Below are 21,236 nucleotides of genomic sequence, written 5' to 3' on the forward strand. Positions count from 1 at the left end.
GTATATAAAGCCAATTGAACTCGAAAATGACATTTGAGAAAGGCGTAAGTAATTTAAATATTTTTGTATTTTGTAATTTTAAAATTACTGTAACTCAAAGCCGTTGCATCGTATCAAAAAGTGGTCAAAGACAAACTTGTAGGAAATTGCACGGGCTTTCTGAAAAAAAATACACTGAAAGAAAAATACACACCACTTCCATGAGATTTTTAAATTTTTAAGTTTAAAAGTTAAATTTGAAGGTGATGTCATGATTTTTTTTTCGTTCAAAATTTTTGAGGAAATAGCCTAACATGTTACAAAAAGACTCACGAAAAATGCAGGATGGTGTGTCTCTCCTAAAAAAAATACAAAAATCATTTACTAAAACTTAAATTTTCAAAAACCGATAGTGGGATTCGATTCCCCAGACAATTTAACATAAAGTCTCCATATTAATCAGTGTCCTATGTCCAATCCTTGTGAAGATACAGCGGTTTTAAAAATAAAAATGTTGAAAAAATTGTTTTTTTGATGGGTTTTTTGCAATTTCTGAATGACAGACTTAACTTTTCAGTCTCGAAAATATTTTTACCGAAAAGCTCGTCCAATTTTCTATAAGTTTGTCTTTGAAAGCATTTGAATTGGATGGGCTTACAGATTTGACCTTAATTACATTGCTCATAAGGCGTCATCCATAAAGTACGTACGCTCTTAGGGGGGGAGGGGGGGATACCGTAGCTGTGACAAGATGTGACGAAGGGGGGAGGAGGGGTTAGCGAGACTGTGACGTCACGCTATGTTTTTTATGATTGTATAATATTAATTCGAAATGTACACAATTAAATTAAATCCTCTTTTCTAAAATTGTTTGCTTACTATTATGTAGAAGTACCGTCATCAGGGGTGACATTGGGTCATAAAAATTTCTCCATTTTTGTATGACCCAAACTCTCCCCCCAGACCCAATGTCACCCCTGATGACGGTATCACATTATAATTTATTATATAGTCACTTTTTTTCAGCTTAACTTCAAAATTTTGCAAATTAATAAGAAAACTGCTAAAAATGGTTTGAACCAGTGTTGGAATTCGAGCGAGAAGAAGGAAAGCATTTCTCACTCGCGAGCGAGGAAGAGAACTTGTATTACTTTTCTCTTCTCGCTCGCGCTCGCATTTTCGTTCGCGTTCTCGCTCTCGCCGCGAGCGCTCGCGAGCGCCTCGTGCTAGCCGTTCGTCCAAAGCTAGCAATTTGTTTATTTGGCTTCTGAATACGAACCAGGCGATGGTATAGAGGTGTAACTTCAATCGTTGTGTTGTTTTTTTTTTCGTTTCTGACACGTTCAACTTCTCGCGAACGGGCAATTCTGGCTCGCGAGAAAGCCCGTTCGCGAACGGAGGAGAGCACGGGAAATCGGTGAGTTTCTCTCGGCAGCTCGAGACTCGCGGCGAGAACTCGAGAGAGAGAAATTTTTCTCGCGAGAGCGCGATAAATACCCACACTGGTTTTAGTTAATGATATTAGTAGTTTTTTTTTAAGAGACACACACAATCCTGCATTTTTCGTGAATCTTTTTGTAACATTTTAGGCTATTTCCTCATAAATTTTGAACGAAAAAAAAATCGTGACATCACCTTAAAATTTAACATTTAAACTTAAAAATTGAAAAATCTCATGGAAGTGGCGTGTATTTTTCTTTCAGTGTATTTTTTTCAGAAAGCCCGTCCAATTTCCTACAAGTTCTAGTTCAATTGGCTCCATATACACAAAAATGGCTTTTATAGGCCTAGGATAACATTTCTAAAAAGTTTCATTTAAATCGAAGGAGGTCGGGTACAAAAGTTCCAGAAAAATTCTTGATTTGAGCTCGAATTGCTCGTAAGCATTTTGTAAGATGTCCTTAAAAAACTATTTTTCTACGTCATCTATGTGGAAAAATATATTGAAAAAACCACATAATTGTTCCAGAACAACAAATTAAAAAAAATCATTCCATGCGGGACAGTATTCACCACAACATTGTATCACAGTGGTGCAATTTGCCCTGACCACGCTTTTACAGAAAATTTAAAACAGTTCAGTAAAAACTAGATGAAAATACAACATTTTTTATTTTGCAAATAACTTAAGCTTTTTGTAAAACTACGATGTTCTCACTTTACATTGTTTTGCAATGTTAAGCTTCCAATTTATATGATTTTTTCCCCAAAATTTTTAGCCAATAATGAGAAAAGCAGGGGGTGTATTTTGTTTCGTGTGCGTATTACACCCTCTTCCTAAATGAAATGAAATTTTGAAATCAATCACTACTAGAACATTTCAGTTGAAACATAGAAATATTCGCCTAACCGTTAATAACCTTGGATATAAATGATTGAAAGGACTGTTATTTTTTCTAACAATATCTCTGATATAAAAAAAACAATGATCAGAATGTGAATATTGCAATTTTGCAATATAATAAAGGGTTTTGCTGGGGGTTTCTTCCGCGTGGCACACTGAGCCTAATCGGTCTTTATTTCTTTGAATAAGCTAATATCCACATATATATTTACATTATTCATAAATATGACTCTATTTTTATCTCCACTCCCATTCCAACCACAGAAGGGAGTCCCCGCTGGTGAGAACGCCAAGCCCGCGCCGCCGGCAGCACGCCCCGCACCACGATATCGGCTTTTCGGACACGGTTTCGAACGTGGTCGAAATCCAGAAGGAAGACCAGAGACGGGGTAGGCATCACTACGGCTACGCCCACAGGCATAATCGAGGTATTTCATGGAAAATTCATACTCTGTCCAAGTCCAACGACCACAGTTTGGCTAAGCTCCAAGCAGAACGTGGTTTTCGATGTTGGTGTTGATGTTGTGCAATATATTTTAATCGAATATCCTGATGGTGAAAACTTTTAGAAATTGGTGTTATCTGATTATGATTTGTGTTTGCTTCGAATTCGGTCCAAAGCCGTCGATTTTAGTTTTGCTGCCATTATTAGAAATATCAACAAAGCCATTGAGTTTATCTTGAAATTATTGGATATCTTTCCTCTGTGAAACGTGCTTTAGTAGTTCTTATTTTTTGTAGTAGATTGCTTTTTTCGAAACAAAAATTAAATTCCAAATCATCGAATTAATCCAACGGAAAAATTTCACGATACAACAACACCACAGCGACGAAGCCAGAACCAGTGCAAGGGATATGAATTTTTACTTGAATGTATAAAACCTCAATAATTCCTTTTTCTACTAATTATAAAACACATCGAACATTTTTTAAATACTATACTAGAATAGCTAGGTTTATACACATTACTGTCCTCATAGCAGTCCACCTAGGCTAGTTGACCACAAAAACGTATAGAAGACACTTTTATTTTTACTACTAGCTAGTGCAAACCACAAACACACACTTACACCGATATCACTTAGAAATTTCACTTCACACTTGGTTGACCAGTCATTTTGAAGGATTAAAACAATTAGTTCTCAAAAAATTAAAACTTTAGCAATGTTAACGTTTCATGACCTTACCAAATTATTCAAAAAATATGTATTTTGTTTTGTGATAAAACAGTTAGTAAATTAAAAAGAAATTTATAAGAGATTTTTTTTCTTCATAACTGATTTTATATGAATATTTGAAACTTTTTTTCAAATAACTTAAAACAGATTTACGTTTTTATCAATATTATTTGCAGTATAGAATGATGAAATAATAGTCTCTTCTCCGTGTGAATACTTACACCTATCCTGCAAAATGTTAACACCTAATTTAAAACCACACACTAGTGAATGCCACTGTAGCACCACACTTTTAGCACCGTAAGCTTGACCTGAGCAGCAGCCAAGCACCACCACTGTAGCGTAGCTTTTACACTGTAGAGCGGTTGGAGTTTCAACCACAGTCTGTGTTTCAACCTCACGTAGTTTTCCACCCACTTTTTCCTGTTAGTTTTAGCTCCTCCTAGAGTTGCTTACGGTTGGTTTTCCCCCCCGGTAGTCCTACCCATTTCGATTCCTGACTGCGCTGATTAGTCCTTTTAGGAGTCCTCCTAGGGCAGTGTTGACCTTTGTGCTGAACCCGTTGATAAACTAAAACTAAGAAAGTGTGTGTGCGTTTTTTTAATTCAACCCAACCAAAATGGTTTCTTTAGTTTAGTTCCTTTTCAGGTTTACTGTAGTTTTATTGGTTTGGAAAATAAGAATCTCTAGCGGTTATGGAATACTTACCAATTTCTGGAAAATATTAGAACAATTCGTGAAATATTTTAGAACTGCAAACACAAAACAATTTTAATCATTCTCAAAATTCAGACTAGCGGTGTGTGAAGCGAAAAAGCGTATACTTGCATTGACATCATTACTTTCTCAATCTCATACTGTTTGACTTTCTGATGAGGCGTATGTGACCTGTAAGCAATAAAATCAAAATGAACGTATTTTGAATCCAAAGAATATCGTACTATTGTTCAAAACCATGCTCCACAAGCTGGATACTGAACTTGGTCAACACAAAAAAAAATAAACAAGCTAAAAAACAAGTATTCGACAAAAAGCTCAGTTAGCAAACTTGTTAGGACTTCAAAAATATTTATTTCACTTATTTTGTTCTCTTTTGTTTTGTTTTGTGGAATTGACTAAAACCCAATTTACAAAACGAATAAAAAATCATTTCGTTTATTTCTTTATTAGCAATCTTGAAGAGAAAGATTTTTTTCAAGTTGCAACAGTTAGATTACTCAATTAAGTACAATCATTGCTCATATTGCTACAATTGCAAACAATAACTTTTATTAAAAACCAAAAAAAAAGGATTTTTGAAATTGGTTTTGATTTGTCTATAACAAAAATAAATGAATTTATAAATAATATTATTTTTAATTGTTTTGTAGACTTGTAGACTTCAAACCTCTTCTTACTTGATGCTAATTTTTATTTTTTTGCAATTTTACAGTCACTGAATCCAGCCTGAATTGTTATTGTTGATTGTAGTTTTTTATATAAGAAGTAAATGAATCACTTTTATTTAATATCTGTAAATAAAGAAACGGTTTTTGACGGCATGTTTAATTTCCGTCAAAATTTTAACAAATTCAGTTATGTATTTTCTTTCATATAAACGGTGAAACTTGTGGAACGGTAATAATTTGGAAATTTGTTATTAAAGTGAATTTTACAATAAAATGCCCCCGCGCTTATCAAACAATCAGTTTTATCAACGTTTCGAAAACAATATGTTCTTTCATAAAAATTAAAATAAAATAAATTCCTTTTTTGCATTTCCAGTACATCAATATATTTTTTTATTGATTGTTATTCTATGTAGTGCGTCCATCCCGGGAATACCCGGGACAAAATTCCCGGAATTTTTCCTAAACCGGGAATTCCCGAATCCCGGGAATTTTTATATTTTGTCCCGGGATTTCCCGAAATTGAAAAAAGAAACATATTTTGGTCAGGAAATTCAAATTTGGTTGTGAAAATAGATAAAAAGTTCATACTTTGTAATCGATAAGAATTTTAAAACATTAAGATTTGTATTCGGCATATAACAGCATTAATTTAGCTTATTCGGAAAAATTGTTAAAATTTTAGTTTACAAATCCGCAAAATGCCTAGTGCTTCAAATATTTTCAATTAAATTTTCTATATTTTTAATAGACTAAGTATTATATTTAAAAAATCATATTAAATTATTTTCCATCTAACACCGGCATCTGGGACAAATCAAGACAAATGGAACGAGTTAAAACCACTATGGATGCATTTATTTTGCGTAATGTTTTGATTGACTTCGGTTAAAACAGGAACAGAACAAAACAATTAGTACACAGATTTCCAAATTGATTGCTCTGTAATCTCCAGTACCTATTCAGACTGTAGTGCGGATTTTTCCTAGTTGGCGGTAGTAACTTAAAAATAATTTGTAATATATGTTTATATAAAACATGAAATTTAAAATTTACTCAACATTGTGCTACTTTACTTGTATAATTTAATTTGTTGTTGCTTCTTTTTTTTACATTTTCAAAGAAATTTTTGAAGCTTTTATAGTCATGTTATGTACAAATAAAAATAAAAGTAATTTATTTATAGAAGTCTTATATAATCAAAATCACATTGTACTAAAAATTGCGGTAAATTTTAAATCCAAGCAGAACACGAAAAAAAACATTTTTAATTAATTATAAGCTATTTGTTTGAAAACTTCTGTTCTTCTTTAAATTGAAGTGTAGTTTATCACAAACTATTAGTATCGAGCTAAATGTATGATTTAATGCTTGAAAAAAAAAAAATATAATAAAAACATACATTTTAAGACTGATTATAAAATTTCCCGGGATCCCGGGAATTCCAATTGAAAATACAGCATTTTGAACATTTTTTCAAAGAAATTGTTAATAAATAGAAACCTTTTGGAAACATGCCTAATTTGTGTTTTAAATTAACTATAGAAAATTATTCACTTTCTTTTTATTAAAATTTACTCAAATATTCACAAAGCCGTGATGGTGTTGTTCAAAAGCCAAGGAAGTTGTCTTATTCCAAAATTTACAAACTTACGGCCCGATCCTGCAACAATCTGGTTGTAAAAATAGTAGGGCGTCCAAATTTCCCGGGTTTTGAATTTCCCGGGAAACGGGAAAAATATTTTTGGAATCCCGGGAATTCCCGGGATCCCGGAAATTTCTGAAACTGTAATAAAATCAATGTTTTCATTATATTTTTAATGTTTTTCAAGCTTAAAATCATAGAATTAGCTCGATAATATTTATTGGTGATAATCTACACTTCAATCTAAACAAGGACGACAGTTTTTAAATAGCTTAAATGAAATTAAAATAAGTTTTTTTGTTCATTGTTGTGCTTTGGATTTTAAATGAACTACAATGTGATTCAAATTAAATAAGTCTTATATTTTTCTTTTTTATATGACTTGACCACAAAAGCTTGAAAAATTTCCTTAAAAATAAAAGGCGACAACAAATAAAATGAAACCAGTCAATGTACAATTTTTGATAAGTTTTTAATTTCATGTTTTATACAATAAAAGTTTATGCAAAAAGTGGCAAAAAGGAGATTTTTTCAGCACGAGTCTTACATTTATCGAATAAAACTCGATTACTTTTTCAAAATGTCATATGCACATAGGAAACTCTTGGCGCATTGATTCTTTTGAAAAGGTAATCTAGAAATACGACAAGTGCTGAAAAAACAAGTTTTACAACAAGTTGCTAATAACATTTTTTGCAATCCCGAATAAACATCCATGTGTTAAATAAATTCACCGCTAAAAAAAAAACAAAAAAAATACTTATTGATACTTATACTAAAAGTTCAACTTTCACAAAAAAAAAACTTGCGCAAAAACATATTTTACAAATTATTTATAAGTACTACCGCCAACTAGAAAAAAACCAGTAATACAGTCCGAATAGGTAAAAAGGTTTTAAAGCAATAAATGTGTTCTGTGAAATTGTTTTGTTCTGTTCCTGTTTTAACCATAGTCATTCAAAACATCATGCAAAAAAGGATAAATACCTGTCTTAATTCATTTCATTTGTCCTGATTTGCCCCACATGCCGGTGTTTGATGAAAAATATTTTGATTTGATTTTTTTTCCAAATTTTTAATCATAAATATACGTAGCTATCTCAATATTTTAAAAGTATATAAAATCAATTAAGAAATATTTAAAGATCGGTAAACTAAAATTTTAACAGTTTTCCCTAATAAACCAAATTAATGCTGATATATGCCAAATACAAATTATATTGCTTTAAAATTGTTATCGATTATGAGGTATTCAACTGTTCATATATTTCCACAACCGAATCTGAATTTCCAGACCAAAATTTGTTTTTTTTTTTAATTTCGGGAATTCCCGGGACAAATTATAAAAAAAATCCCGGGATTCGGGAATTCCCGGTTTTGGGAAAATCCCGGGAATTTTATCCCGGGAATTCCCGGGATGGACGCACTAAAAAATAGTAAGTAAATACGGTGCATTTTTGTCGCTCTTCATATGAAAGTAGTTTCATTCTTGTCGTCAGGGGTGTGTTTGATGGGCTTGAGCTAGGTAGATGCGCATTTGGCTGAGGGCGCCTACAGTGCATACATGATTTTTAGGGCGCTGACAGTCACTAACTGATATGTGAGGCGCTTATAGTGGAAACGTATTTTTAAACTTAAAAATAAAACAAAATCCTAAAGTACCTAAACATACACATGGTTCTTGATGGTTAAACAAAGCGTAGATTAAATTAAAAATTTAAAAAAAATATGGTAAATTTACCTATTTTAACAAAGTAGTACTTATATAACTTAAGATTAATTTTTGGGATTAAAGATTACTACTTTTGCATAAATTTTATTTTTTGGTACGATTTCTGCTGATATTTTTTTTCTGTGATTTTGAATCAATATTATTAGAAATTAAAAAAAGTTTTGTCGCAAAAAGAACGATACACGCCTGTGAATCCGTTGCCGAAACCGCAAGGTTTAAGAGGGCTAGATTATAAGGTGTTACGTCGATTCCGCATTATCAGAAATAAAAGTTATTTTATTTTTTTGATAATAAAAACTGACTCTCGCGTATTCAATCCAGAAGTCAGAATTATATATTAACAGGGTATCCAGATCCACGGTAAATTTCGGAGAACAAATCTAAGATAAAAGTGAATATTTTTTATCGATTTTAACGTATATTTCTATGGAAAAATCACATGAAATTGATAGAAACACGTACATTCATATTTATCAAATTTGTCATGAACATGCCTTGAATGACTTGAACGGGACCATCCATAAACCACGTGGTCACTTTAGGAGGGTATGGTGATTGTCCACGATCCATACAAAAAAGTTTTTTTTTGTATGGACAATTGTCCACAAGGGGGGGGGGGGAGGGGATGCGATTTAGTATTACCTAAAGCGTCCAATTTCCCAGGGTTACAAAATTCCCGGGAAACGGTAAATTTTAAATTTATCCAAAATTGTTCTTATATTGGTTCTGGTTAATATTCTTCAACAAAATTGTATAAAATAGCAACTTAAATAATCAAATTAAGTGCGAGGGTCAATTGATGCCTTAACTGCTTGCAAAAACATTTTCAAGAAAATATATTGATATTCTAAATTTATAGACTATTTCTAAATTTACTAGTATTTTTTTTACAGTGATATTTTTCCAATCCAGTCTTTTGAAGGCTTCATGCTTCAAAACCATAACATTGCTATTGAATATGGCTCTGTGAACAGTTTGAGAGAATATGATAAAGAATAATATTGAGACGACGTTAAAATGAAATACAAAATAATGAAGAAAATATGGATTTGTTGGCAAATCTTTTTTCTTGAACAAATCTTACTTCTTTGAGCTCATGAATAAATAGATAAGCATTGAATTCACTTTAAAAATCAGCTTGTTCACTTGAAATATCATTTTCATAAAATCACCTTCTACATAATACGAAGTAGATTTTTTAATGATTCAGCTTAATAAATGATTTCGTCTAAAAGAATTTTCATAGCAATAAAAGTAGTTCAGTTCATATTAAACCTCTTACGCCCTTGTTAGCTCAAGTTTTTTTTCTTGATATTAAACTGTTAACACTTTTTAACAAATTTACCAATTTTTTTTTTTGAATAACCCTCTCTGAGACATCAATTGATATTTTTTTCAATTTTCATCCAATTTGGCCATGGTAAACAAAACCGTAAAAAAACATAATTTGATCTTGGCAGAACAGGATACCTAAGTTTCAAATGATATAACAACAATTTTTGTTTAAAAAATTAACCAGAATTATAATAGTTAATTTTCATTTCATAATATCGTAATTATTGTTGCTCAACGAATAAACAAGATCCCAGTTGTGAAAGCTTCAGAAACTAATATTTTTTGAAATATTTATACTTTGATATGAAATTTTCAGGCGAACTGAATGGTTATAAGAACAATAAATTGAAATAAATAAAATAAAATTGAGTTTTTCATTACTATTTTTTTGAATATTTAAAAAAATGTGCCAAAAAGTTAAGAAAATTATGAAACTATATTATGCGCAATTATCGTTACTTTTAACGGCATTGCTTTATTGAGACAAGAAATTGATATCAATTTTTTTTAATTTCTTTAAAAAAATAAATATGAGCATTCAAAATGTCTCAGTTAACGCTTCCTATTGTGTAACTAAGCGAAATTCGCATATTTCAGCTAGTAACGAACAAATACTGATATTTTATTATGAGAACTTGTTCCGAAAATTGTTCTTAGAGATCTAATTGATAAAGTCTAGATTATACAAAGTGGAATCAAATTAGATAATTTATAAGAATATGTGCAATTTGCATAGATTATGTATATGTATTAGTATGTAACAAAAAGTACATTTTGGCGGGCATTCAGAGGTTTGTTCCGGTGGTCATACTGAGCTCAAATCCCAAATATGAGCTTGATTGGATGTAACAGGAGCTGGCGCTTTGCATTTGAATTTTAAATGGGATTTAACCCGTAAAAAGATTTTTTTTTTCAAAAATGCGCTTATTTTCAACATCACTGGCGTGTAGGCCCGATTCTTGCACATCTTTTGGTATATATAACATTGATATTTGGAGCACTCGGAGCTCGGTACAGACCTTCAAAGTTTGGCATTTTTTCGAAAAATCGATCCCAGCATAATCAAATGGTGTCTCGGACGCCGCGAGATGCGACGTATATCTTTTTTACGATTCAGTAGCCAAAGTGCTTAAAAAACATAATAAGCATATTGTTTCAATCAATTTTCAGTGACTTTCCAAAGAAAAATCTGATAAGATCGTTATAAAATTCTTAGATTCTTAGAAGAAGTTGCACTTGGGGCTAAATATTATATTTCAATTTACCCCTCAAAATTTCGGGAAATAGACTTTCTTACAAGGTGCAAAATATCAGACCTACCTTATTTATCTAGGAGAACTCTAAATAATCACACCGTGTACATAGTACACTGTATGACTTAATTAAAATCAAACTATGTTTCATTTCCCATATCAGTTCTCGATCTATAAAGTATACGAAATCACTTAGTAAAGTCCTCTACTAGAATAAAGTTGCCACATAGAGCGATTTGTTTTGAGTCCCTATCACTTCGAAAAAAACCTTAACCAGAAGCGAAGATCTCTTTCATCATAAAATAAAACAGCAATTAAAAAATAATATTAATGGTATTGCTTTCAAAAGTGTTCTTTTTATCAAAGCTTCGGGGTAAATGTTCCGAAAAACTCTACCCGTCAAAAATCATCCTCTGTTAGAGGATAAAAAGAGTAAGTCAGCCTACACAAGTCATCTGTTGGAAACATGTTAACAAAGCGATGCATAAGGTTTGCATGCCCTGTGAGGCTGTTGCTGCGAAGTGGTTGTTCAAGAATGCTACACCGTTAAATACAGTAAGCACAGAGTTAAAGGATGAATAGCACGTATTTACAATATGAAAGATGATAATGTTCTCATAAACATTGATGATCGTGCCGAAAAAAAAAACGCATTACGCAAATGAATGACGAATTAAATTTTGCGCACTTCCAAACAAATAAAAAATAAATCAATGCGATTGTGCTTTTAGAACGAGCTCCAACATTTTTACCAATTCGGAGTATCGATTCACCTGAAGGGTAGGCTTACTCCTTCAATATGAGAAAGTCATTTGAAATCATTGGTCCAAATTTGATACATTTTGGTGAGCGAGTTGGCTTCTCTCGCTCTTGGGGAAACATATAGTTGCGTGCGCACAACAACCAAAAATCATTTAGTGAAATAAAAAAAAACTTATGCATCGCAAGAGTGACAAAGCTAAATTTAAATAAAACAAAAAACAAACCATCGCGCAGCGATCGCGCATCGACTAAGCGACTTTGCGACTGACTGCGACAGCACTACCTTGGAACACTGAAATGTTTGGTTGACTTTCCAGAAAGAGTGCATATGACTTGAAAAAAAGAAAAGGGCGCTTAAAAATTGAGCCAAGAAATTGGTGAAACTTGGTGCAATTAAAAAATAAATAAATTTAAGCAAACAGCTAAGTAGATGTCATCTACTCAAATCTACCCATAAGCACACCCCTGTCAATTTTTTTTCAGCCATAAGGGCGCCTCCAGTCAAATTTTCATATTCAGAATTTCAATACATTTTTTTAAGTCGTAGGGGCGCCTCCAGTCAAATTTTCATATTCAGAATTTCAATACATTTTTTTAAGTCGTAGGGGCGCCTCCAGTCAAATTTTCATATTGAGAATTTCAATACATTTTTTTAAGTCGTGGGGGCGCCTCCAGTCAAATTTTCATATTGGGAATTTCTATACATTTTTTTAAGTCGTGAGGGCGCCTCCAGTAAAATTTTCATATTGAGAATTTCTATACATTTTTTTAAGTCGTAGGGGCGCCTCCAGTCAAATTTTCATATTGAGAATTTTAATACAATTTTTTAAATCCTAGGGGCGCCTTCAGACAAACTTAATTTTAAAATATCGCTCCTCGACTTGGCGACTTTGCGACTGACTGCGACAGCACTACCTTGGAACACTGAAATGTTTGGTTGACTTTCCAGAAAGAGTGCATATGACTTGAAAAAAAGAAAAGGGCGCTTAAAAATTGAGCCAAGAAATTGGTGAAACTTGGTGCAATTAAAAAATAAATAAATTTAAGCAAACAGCTAAGTAGATGTCATCTACTCAAATCTACCCATAAGCACACCCCTGTTCAATTTTTTTTCAGCCATAAGGGCGCCTCCAGTCAAATTTTCATATTCAGAATTTCAATACATTTTTTTAAGTCGTAGGGGCGCCTCCAGTCAAATTTTCATATTCAGAATTTCAATACATTTTTTTAAGTCGTAGGGGCGCCTCCAGTCAAATTTTCATATTGAGAATTTCAATACATTTTTTTAAGTCGTGGGGGCGCCTCCAGTCAAATTTTCATATTGGGAATTTCTATACATTTTTTTAAGTCGTGAGGGCGCCTCCAGTAAAATTTTCATATTGAGAATTTCTATACATTTTTTTAAGTCGTAGGGGCGCCTCCAGTCAAATTTTCATATTGAGAATTTTAATACAATTTTTTAAATCCTAGGGGCGCCTTCAGACAAACTTAATTTTAAAATATCGCTCCTCGACTTGGCGACTTTGCGACTGACTGCGACAGCACTACCTTGGAACACTGAAATGTTTGGTTGACTTTCCAGAAAGAGTGCATATGACTTGAAAAAAAGAAAAGGGCGCTTAAAAATTGAGCCAAGAAATTGGTGAAACTTGGTGCAATTAAAAAATAAATAAATTTAAGCAAACAGCTAAGTAGATGTCATCTACTCAAATCTACCCATAAGCACACCCCTGTTCAATTTTTTTTCAGCCATAAGGGCGCCTCCAGTCAAATTTTCATATTCAGAATTTCAATACATTTTTTTAAGTCGTAGGGGCGCCTCCAGTCAAATTTTCATATTCAGAATTTCAATACATTTTTTTAAGTCGTAGGGGCGCCTCCAGTCAAATTTTCATATTGAGAATTTCAATACATTTTTTTAAGTCGTGGGGGCGCCTCCAGTCAAATTTTCATATTGGGAATTTCTATACATTTTTTTAAGTCGTGAGGGCGCCTCCAGTAAAATTTTCATATTGAGAATTTCTATACATTTTTTTAAGTCGTAGGGGCGCCTCCAGTCAAATTTTCATATTGAGAATTTTAATACAATTTTTTTAAATCCTAGGGGCGCCTTCAGACAAACTTAATTTAAAAATATCGCTCCTCGACTTGGCGACTTTGCGACTGACTGCGACAGCACTACCTTGGAACACTGAAATGTTTGGTTGACTTTCCAGAAAGAGTGCATATGACTTGAAAAAAAGAAAAGGGCGCTTCAAAATTGAGCCAAGAAATTGGTGAAACTTGGTGCAATTAAAAAATAAATAAATTTAAGCAAACAGCTAAGTAGATGTCATCTACTCAAATCTACCCATAAGCACACCCCTGTTCAATTTTTTTTCAGCCATAAGGGCGCCTCCAGTCAAATTTTCATATTCAGAATTTCAATACATTTTTTTAAGTCGTAGGGGCGCCTCCAGTCAAATTTTCATATTCAGAATTTCAATACATTTTTTTAAGTCGTAGGGGCGCCTCCAGTCAAATTTTCATATTGAGAATTTCAATACATTTTTTTAAGTCGTGGGGGCGCCTCCAGTCAAATTTTCATATTGGGAATTTCTATACATTTTTTTAAGTCGTGAGGGCGCCTCCAGTAAAATTTTCATATTGAGAATTTCTATACATTTTTTTAAGTCGTAGGGGCGCCTCCAGTCAAATTTTCATATTGAGAATTTTAATACAATTTTTTAAATCCTAGGGGCGCCTTCAGACAAACTTAATTTTAAAATATCGCTCCTCGACTTGGCGACTTTGCGACTGACTGCGACAGCACTACCTTGGAACACTGAAATGTTTGGTTGACTTTCCAGAAAGAGTGCATATGACTTGAAAAAAAGAAAAGGGCGCTTAAAAATTGAGCCAAGAAATTGGTGAAACTTGGTGCAATTAAAAAATAAATAAATTTAAGCAAACAGCTAAGTAGATGTCATCTACTCAAATCTACCCATAAGCACACCCCTGTTCAATTTTTTTTCAGCCATAAGGGCGCCTCCAGTCAAATTTTCATATTCAGAATTTCAATACATTTTTTTAAGTCGTAGGGGCGCCTCCAGTCAAATTTTCATATTCAGAATTTCAATACATTTTTTTAAGTCGTAGGGGCGCCTCCAGTCAAATTTTCATATTGAGAATTTCAATACATTTTTTTAAGTCGTGGGGGCGCCTCCAGTCAAATTTTCATATTGGGAATTTCTATACATTTTTTTAAGTCGTGAGGGCGCCTCCAGTAAAATTTTCATATTGAGAATTTCTATACATTTTTTTAAGTCGTAGGGGCGCCTCCAGTCAAATTTTCATATTGAGAATTTTAATACAATTTTTTAAATCCTAGGGGCGCCTTCAGACAAACTTAATTTAAAAATATCGCTCCTCGACTTGGCGACTTTGCGACTGACTGCGACAGCACTACCTTGGAACACTGAAATGTTTGGTTGACTTTCCAGAAAGAGTGCATATGACTTGAAAAAAAGAAAAGGGCGCTTCAAAATTGAGCCAAGAAATTGGTGAAACTTGGTGCAATTAAAAAATAAATAAATTTAAGCAAACAGCTAAGTAGATGTCATCTACTCAAATCTACCCATAAGCACACCCCTGTTCAATTTTTTTTCAGCCATAAGGGCGCCTCCAGTCAAATTTTCATATTCAGAATTTCAATACATTTTTTTAAGTCGTAGGGGCGCCTCCAGTCAAATTTTCATATTGAGAATTTCAATACATTTTTTTAAGTCGTGGGGGCGCCTCCAGTCAAATTTTCATATTGGGAATTTCTATACATTTTTTTAAGTCGTGAGGGCGCCTCCAGTAAAATTTTCATATTGAGAATTTCTATACATTTTTTTAAGTCGTAGGGGCGCCTCCAGTCAAATTTTCATATTGAGAATTTCTATACATTTTTTTAAGTCGTAGGGGCGCCTCCAGTCAAATTTTCATATTGAGAATTTCAATACATTTTTTTAAGTCGTGGGGGCGCCTCCAGTCAAATTTTCATATTGGGAATTTCTATACATTTTTTTAAGTCGTGAGGGCGCCTCCAGTCAAATTTTCATATTCAGAATTTCTATACATTTTTTTAAGTCGTAGGGGCGCCTCCAGTCAAATTTTCATATTGAGAATTTCTATACATTTTTTTAAGTCGTGGGGGCGCCTCCAGTCAAATTTTCATATTGGGAATTTCTATACATTTTTTTAAGTCGTAGGGGCGCCTCCAGTCAAATTTTCATATTCAGAATTTCTATACATTTTTTTAAGTCGTAGGGGCGCCTCCAGTCAAATTTTCATATTGAGAATTTCTATACATTTTTTTAAGTCGTGGGGGCGCCTCCAGTCAAATTTTCATATTGGGAATTTCTATACATTTTTTTAAGTCGTGAGGGCGCCTCCAGTAAAATTTTCATATTGAGAATTTCTATACATTTTTTTAAGTCGTAGGGGCGCCTCCAGTCAAATTTTCATATTGAGAATTTTAATACAATTTTTTAAATCCTAGGGGCGCCTTCAGGCAAACTTAATTTTAAAATATCGCTCCTCGACTTGGCGACTTTGCGACTGACTGCGACAGCACTACCTTGGAACACTGAAATGTTTGGTTGACTTTCCAGAAAGAGTGCATATGACTTGAAAAAAAGAAAAGGGCGCTTAAAAATTGAGCCAAGAAATTGGTGAAACTTGGTGCAATTAAAAAATAAATAAATTTAAGCAAACAGCTAAGTAGATGTCATCTACTCAAATCTACCCATAAGCACACCCCTGTTCAATTTTTTTTCAGCCATAAGGGCGCCTCCAGTCAAATTTTCATATTCAGAATTTCAATACATTTTTTTAAGTCGTAGGGGCGCCTCCAGTCAAATTTTCATATTCAGAATTTCAATACATTTTTTTAAGTCGTGAGGGCGCCTCCAGTCAAATTTTCATATTGGGAATTTCAATACATTTTTTTAAGTCGTGAGGGCGCCTCCAGTAAAATTTTCATATTGAGAATTTCTATACATTTTTTTAAGTCGTAGGGGCGCCTCCAGTCAAATTTTCATATTGAGAATTTCTATACATTTTTTTAAGTCGTAGGGGCGCCTCCAGTCAAATTTTCATATTGGGAATTTCAATACATTTTTTTAAGTCGTGAGGGCGCCTCCAGTAAAATTTTCATATTGAGAATTTCTATACATTTTTTTAAGTCGTAGGGGCGCCTCCAGTCAAATTTTCATATTGAGAATTTCTATACATTTTTTTAAGTCGTGGGGGCGCCTCCAGTCAAATTTTCATATTGGGAATTTCTATACATTTTTTTAAGTCGTGAGGGCGCCTCCAGTAAAATTTTCATATTGAGAATTTCTATACATTTTTTTAAGTCGTAGGGGCGCCTCCAGTCAAATTTTCATATTGAGAATTTTAATACAATTTTTTAAATCCTAGGGGCGCCTTCAGACAAACTTAATTTTAAAATATCGCTCCTCGACTTGGCGACTTTGCGACTGACTGCGACAGCACTACCTTGGAACACTGAAATGTTTGGTTGACTTTCCAGAAAGAGTGCATATGACTTGAAAAAAAGAAAAGGGCGCTTCAAAATTGAGCCAAGAAATTGGTGAAACTTGGTGCAATTAAAAAATAAATAAATTTAAGCAAACAGCTAAGTAGATGTCATCTACTCAAATCTACCCATAAGCACACCCCTGCTTGTCGTGCTATCTTGTCACTTCCTGAAAATTGATGTAAGTGCGACAACTAGCCAAAGGGATTTCAGGTCAGAACGCGTTTGACGCACGTACAAGTTAGACTACCGTAAACATTTGTAATTATAACTCGAGACTACAGCAACCAACTTCAACCAAACTTCGGGACAATGCACATAATGGTCAACCAATCCAAACGTGTTTGTTATTGTTTACATTGCGTGCTTTCGTTTTTGTTTATCAAGGTCAAACATTAAAACGCATTTTTCTCGAAACGCCGAAATGGCGGGTGCGACAAGGTAGCACGACGATGTCGATATACTCTTATCTGGTTGAATGAGGTCAATATTAGAATTTAAAAAAATATTTTATTGTTGGTCCACGAACAAAAAAAAAGATGTTCAATTCAAATTCTGAATATTTAGTTATTACAAGCCTAACCCGACAAACTTCGTCTTGTCTTTTATTTTCTTGACGTTTTTTAGCTTGTTTGCTTATTCAGCCTCCTCTGATCAAAATTTGATTTTACGTAAATTTTCCCATACAATCTGGAGATGCTCCGAAATCGGTCCCAGAGTGGCCAAAGTGGCATTTTTTTAGCATATAAACCTTCCTTGGGCTTACACGAACCCAACGCAACAAAGAGCACCTCAATCCGACGCTCCGTATTAAACAGATTCGCGTTCGAACAAAACCGTCGTAATTTTTTATATTTATATATAAGATAAGATATATTTTTTTTTTCGCTTCACATAGGGGAATTATACCTTTTCTCAGCCTATTTCTATTATCGGCCTATCAGCACTTTGATCTTGAATTACAGCTTTAATAAAGTGTGTTTGATTGTTCTTAAGTAATAAATAGCTCAAATAAAAGTGAGCAAGCAACTCTCCATTGTTGGTGTGCCTGAAAATGTTGATTAAATAGCGGAAAACTGCAAAAGTGATGAGAATTGGTCGAACGGCTTAGACTGATTAAAATGGGTATATTTCCCCTACAAGAAAAAAATCGTTAGTTTGAGAAAAAAAATGTTCTTTAAGAAGCTATGTAGTACGAATCCCATGTCTTACTCTGTTGACTCTCTGACTTTCCCCTTAGCATACATATCTATTTGCAGACTAGGCTACCAGTCAGCTAACGCGTTGCCTTTTCTCTACTAGCTAGTGACCAGTTTTGCTTTGACAATGCGTGTTCACGTGTGCGTTTCTAGGTTAGGAAAACTAGGTCCAGAAACAAAAAAAAAATGTTCGACTTGAATGCGCGTGCGGCTGCAGTCCCCGATGTTTGCTATTGCCCGCTCTCTGTACCTGTCCGTGTCCCCCGCCCTCTGTGACTTTCTCTGTGTCTGTCCGTCTTTCCTGAGGCCGCGCGCGCCTGCTGCAGTTCCCTGAACCCACCTCCCCCTATGTTGTTGTTGTTGTTCTCTCTATTATTCGTGTTCTACTCTCCAAATCTCTAGGTTCCTGGTCAGCGTCAACTAGCCCTGCCCGTTCGCCATCACCCAGTCGTTTCGGTGTACATAGTAGTGCCCAACATCGTAGTAAAAAAGAACGTCCCAAAAACCACCCGGCCCACCAACCGTACGACACGACGATCCTCTGCGAGCGGTCCCGATCGCCGAGTCCTGCCAGCCTGCTCCAAGAGCTGCGGGACCGGGATCACACGCGGCGGAAGTATAGGAATGGAATGGGTACTGGACATCTTACTTTCTGTACACTACTTGCCTACTTCTTCAAGTGCCTCTGTCTACCTCTCTAGCAAAAACACTCTTACACCCCCTTCTATAGCTGACACTTGACATGAACCCTTTTTCTATGTTTTGTGTATCAACTTCCGACTCATTTCCTCTCAACTCATCAATGTTCATCTCGATGTTTACCTTTCGTTTCCCACTCTATCCTATGGTTGCCCTATGGTTATCGTCTCGTTTCGTGTATTCTTCGGTTCCTCGCGATCATCTCGTTCTGCCGTACATCGCATGACTTCCCCAAAAAGTGTAACACATAATCACACTACTCTGTACTGTTGTGTACAAACCCACCATCAGAAACATTGTAACTGTCTGATTCTACACGGACTCTGTGTCTGAACCAGCTATACCGTTCACTGTTTGTGTGTTCGTTTTAAGCCGCGTGATCCAAGGTCGACTCACAACCACACAATCTCATTCACTTTGTTTCCATTCCATTGTATGCGCTTTATCGTCGGCACACCTGACGTCTAGGTCCACCAGGTCACGTCCAGCACAGCTACCCGGTGTTGGTAACCCGTCGCCAAGGCCAGGGTCGCCGTTTGCCACCGACCCCGTGCAAACCGTCGACGCTCCAGCTGCAGCAGACCAACATCAACTTCCCCAAGCTGAACGCCAGCCCCACCCACGTAAGTATCCCCCAGCCTCCTAACCCCTCAATCCCCCAATACTAACAATCCCACCCTTCAGACGCTTCACTCGGCCCACACGACGCCGCACAGTGTTCACTCGTTGCCACCGTCGCGGGAGTTCCTACGCGAGCACCACCAGCATCACCACCTGCACGGCGGCGGAGGTCCTCGGGAGCATCATCACCATCACCAGCACCAGCACCGGGATCTGTACTACCGGGAGAGGGACCGCGAGCGGGACCGGGAACGCTACCGCAGCAGTCGCAGCGAACGCATTACGGATGCGTACGGCGGTGGGGGTAGTGTCGTTGGGGCGCCCCATGCGACGCCGACGCCGCCGCCGTCGCTGCACTACGAGTTTCGCGACCGGGAGCGCGAGCTGTACGAGCGCGAGCGGGAGATTGAGCGCGAGTTCGAGCGGGAGTATGAGCGGTGAGTAAGAGAAAACATGTTTTGTCTTCTTCACTGAGGAAAGCTATAAAATCAATTGGGGAATGAACTTTTTAATTCATATCGACCCAGAATCAAATTTTAACCAAACTTTATGTTATCGCGAAATCGCGATAGCTCGTAATGGTTACAAACAAACCACTTATGATTAAATTTTTTGTTGTAATTCTGCAACTTTGTAGAACATTGTTACACTCTTAAAAAAAAACAGTCAGCGAACGTAAACACAAAGCCGAAACGAACGAAAAATGAGAACCACTCAAGCAGCCGACCGAACGAGACAGCGTGCTCTTTCTCTTTCTCTCGTTTTCGTCTCTCTCTTCCTTGTGTTTGCTGCGTGGTGGCAGAAGTCATTTGAATGCGATCATGAGCGAGATGGTCGGAATCGCGGTAGAATGTCAAATGACCGTTCTCTGAGCGAATGTTTTTTTTTTCTAGAGGGAGGTCAATGACTGTTTGAGTGACTTTGCGTTTGTGTGTTAAACGACCGAAAGTAGAATGTCAAAATAAGGTGGCCGTGGTGAAGACGATTGATGTATTCTGTCACCTATCATAAACAAAGTCAATGATTCGCAAGCTAATTTAATTTTTAAAATACCTTAGCCTGTATAAATTTTGAAAAAGCTCATTGTTTTCAAATGTTTACAACGAATTTCAGATAAAAAAAATCGAAAGGATGACAAAATTCTACGTATGTCGGTTCATATGTTTCTGAGACATCGGTATTTAAAACTAAGGTGTTGTTCGGTTTACACTAAAAGATTTCATATAAACGAAATAATAAATCTTAGACAAATTTATAGAACAGTTTCTCAGCTGAAATACAAAAACGGGTGATCATTGCACTATTTTAAATAGTCGAAATTTTTTTTAGGTCAAGTGAATTTCCTGTTTGTGCCTGACATAACAGGATATCGCAGCCAAATAAAATTACAAATACAACAAGGGTGGTGTTAAATCCCGAGCTTAAAATTTTGAAAAAAAAATTATTTTAAATATTGATTTGCAGTTTATCCCTCTACATCCCAATGAAAAAAATTACAATTATAAAGTTATTTTTATGATTTTCTAATACGCGGT

At 35.1% G+C, this 21,236-nt stretch overlaps 1 protein-coding gene across 24 annotated transcripts in view; it reads left to right on the plus strand.

Moving 5' to 3' along the window:
* LOC120417323 (voltage-dependent calcium channel type A subunit alpha-1) overlaps positions 1 to 21,236 on the plus strand; it is a 203,129-nt gene that overhangs the window by 172,155 nt on the left and 9,738 nt on the right. For 18 of the 24 annotated variants that reach the window (XM_052710684.1, XM_052710693.1, XM_052710683.1 and 15 more), the window contains 4 exons: positions 2,588 to 2,751; positions 18,784 to 19,014; positions 19,549 to 19,703; positions 19,765 to 20,138. In XM_052710684.1, the coding sequence (XP_052566644.1) occupies positions 2,588 to 2,751; positions 18,784 to 19,014; positions 19,549 to 19,703; positions 19,765 to 20,138 (924 nt within the window). Of the gene's footprint in view, positions 1 to 2,587; positions 2,752 to 18,783; positions 19,015 to 19,548; positions 19,704 to 19,764; positions 20,139 to 21,236 lie in introns of those variants that run through there. The other 6 variants (XR_008212561.1, XR_008212563.1, XM_052710686.1 and 3 more) reach the window with 5 other exon arrangements.

This window comes from Culex pipiens, chromosome 3 (assembly GCF_016801865.2).
Source record: "Culex pipiens pallens isolate TS chromosome 3, TS_CPP_V2, whole genome shotgun sequence".
Lineage (NCBI taxonomy): Eukaryota > Metazoa > Arthropoda > Insecta > Diptera > Culicidae > Culex > Culex pipiens.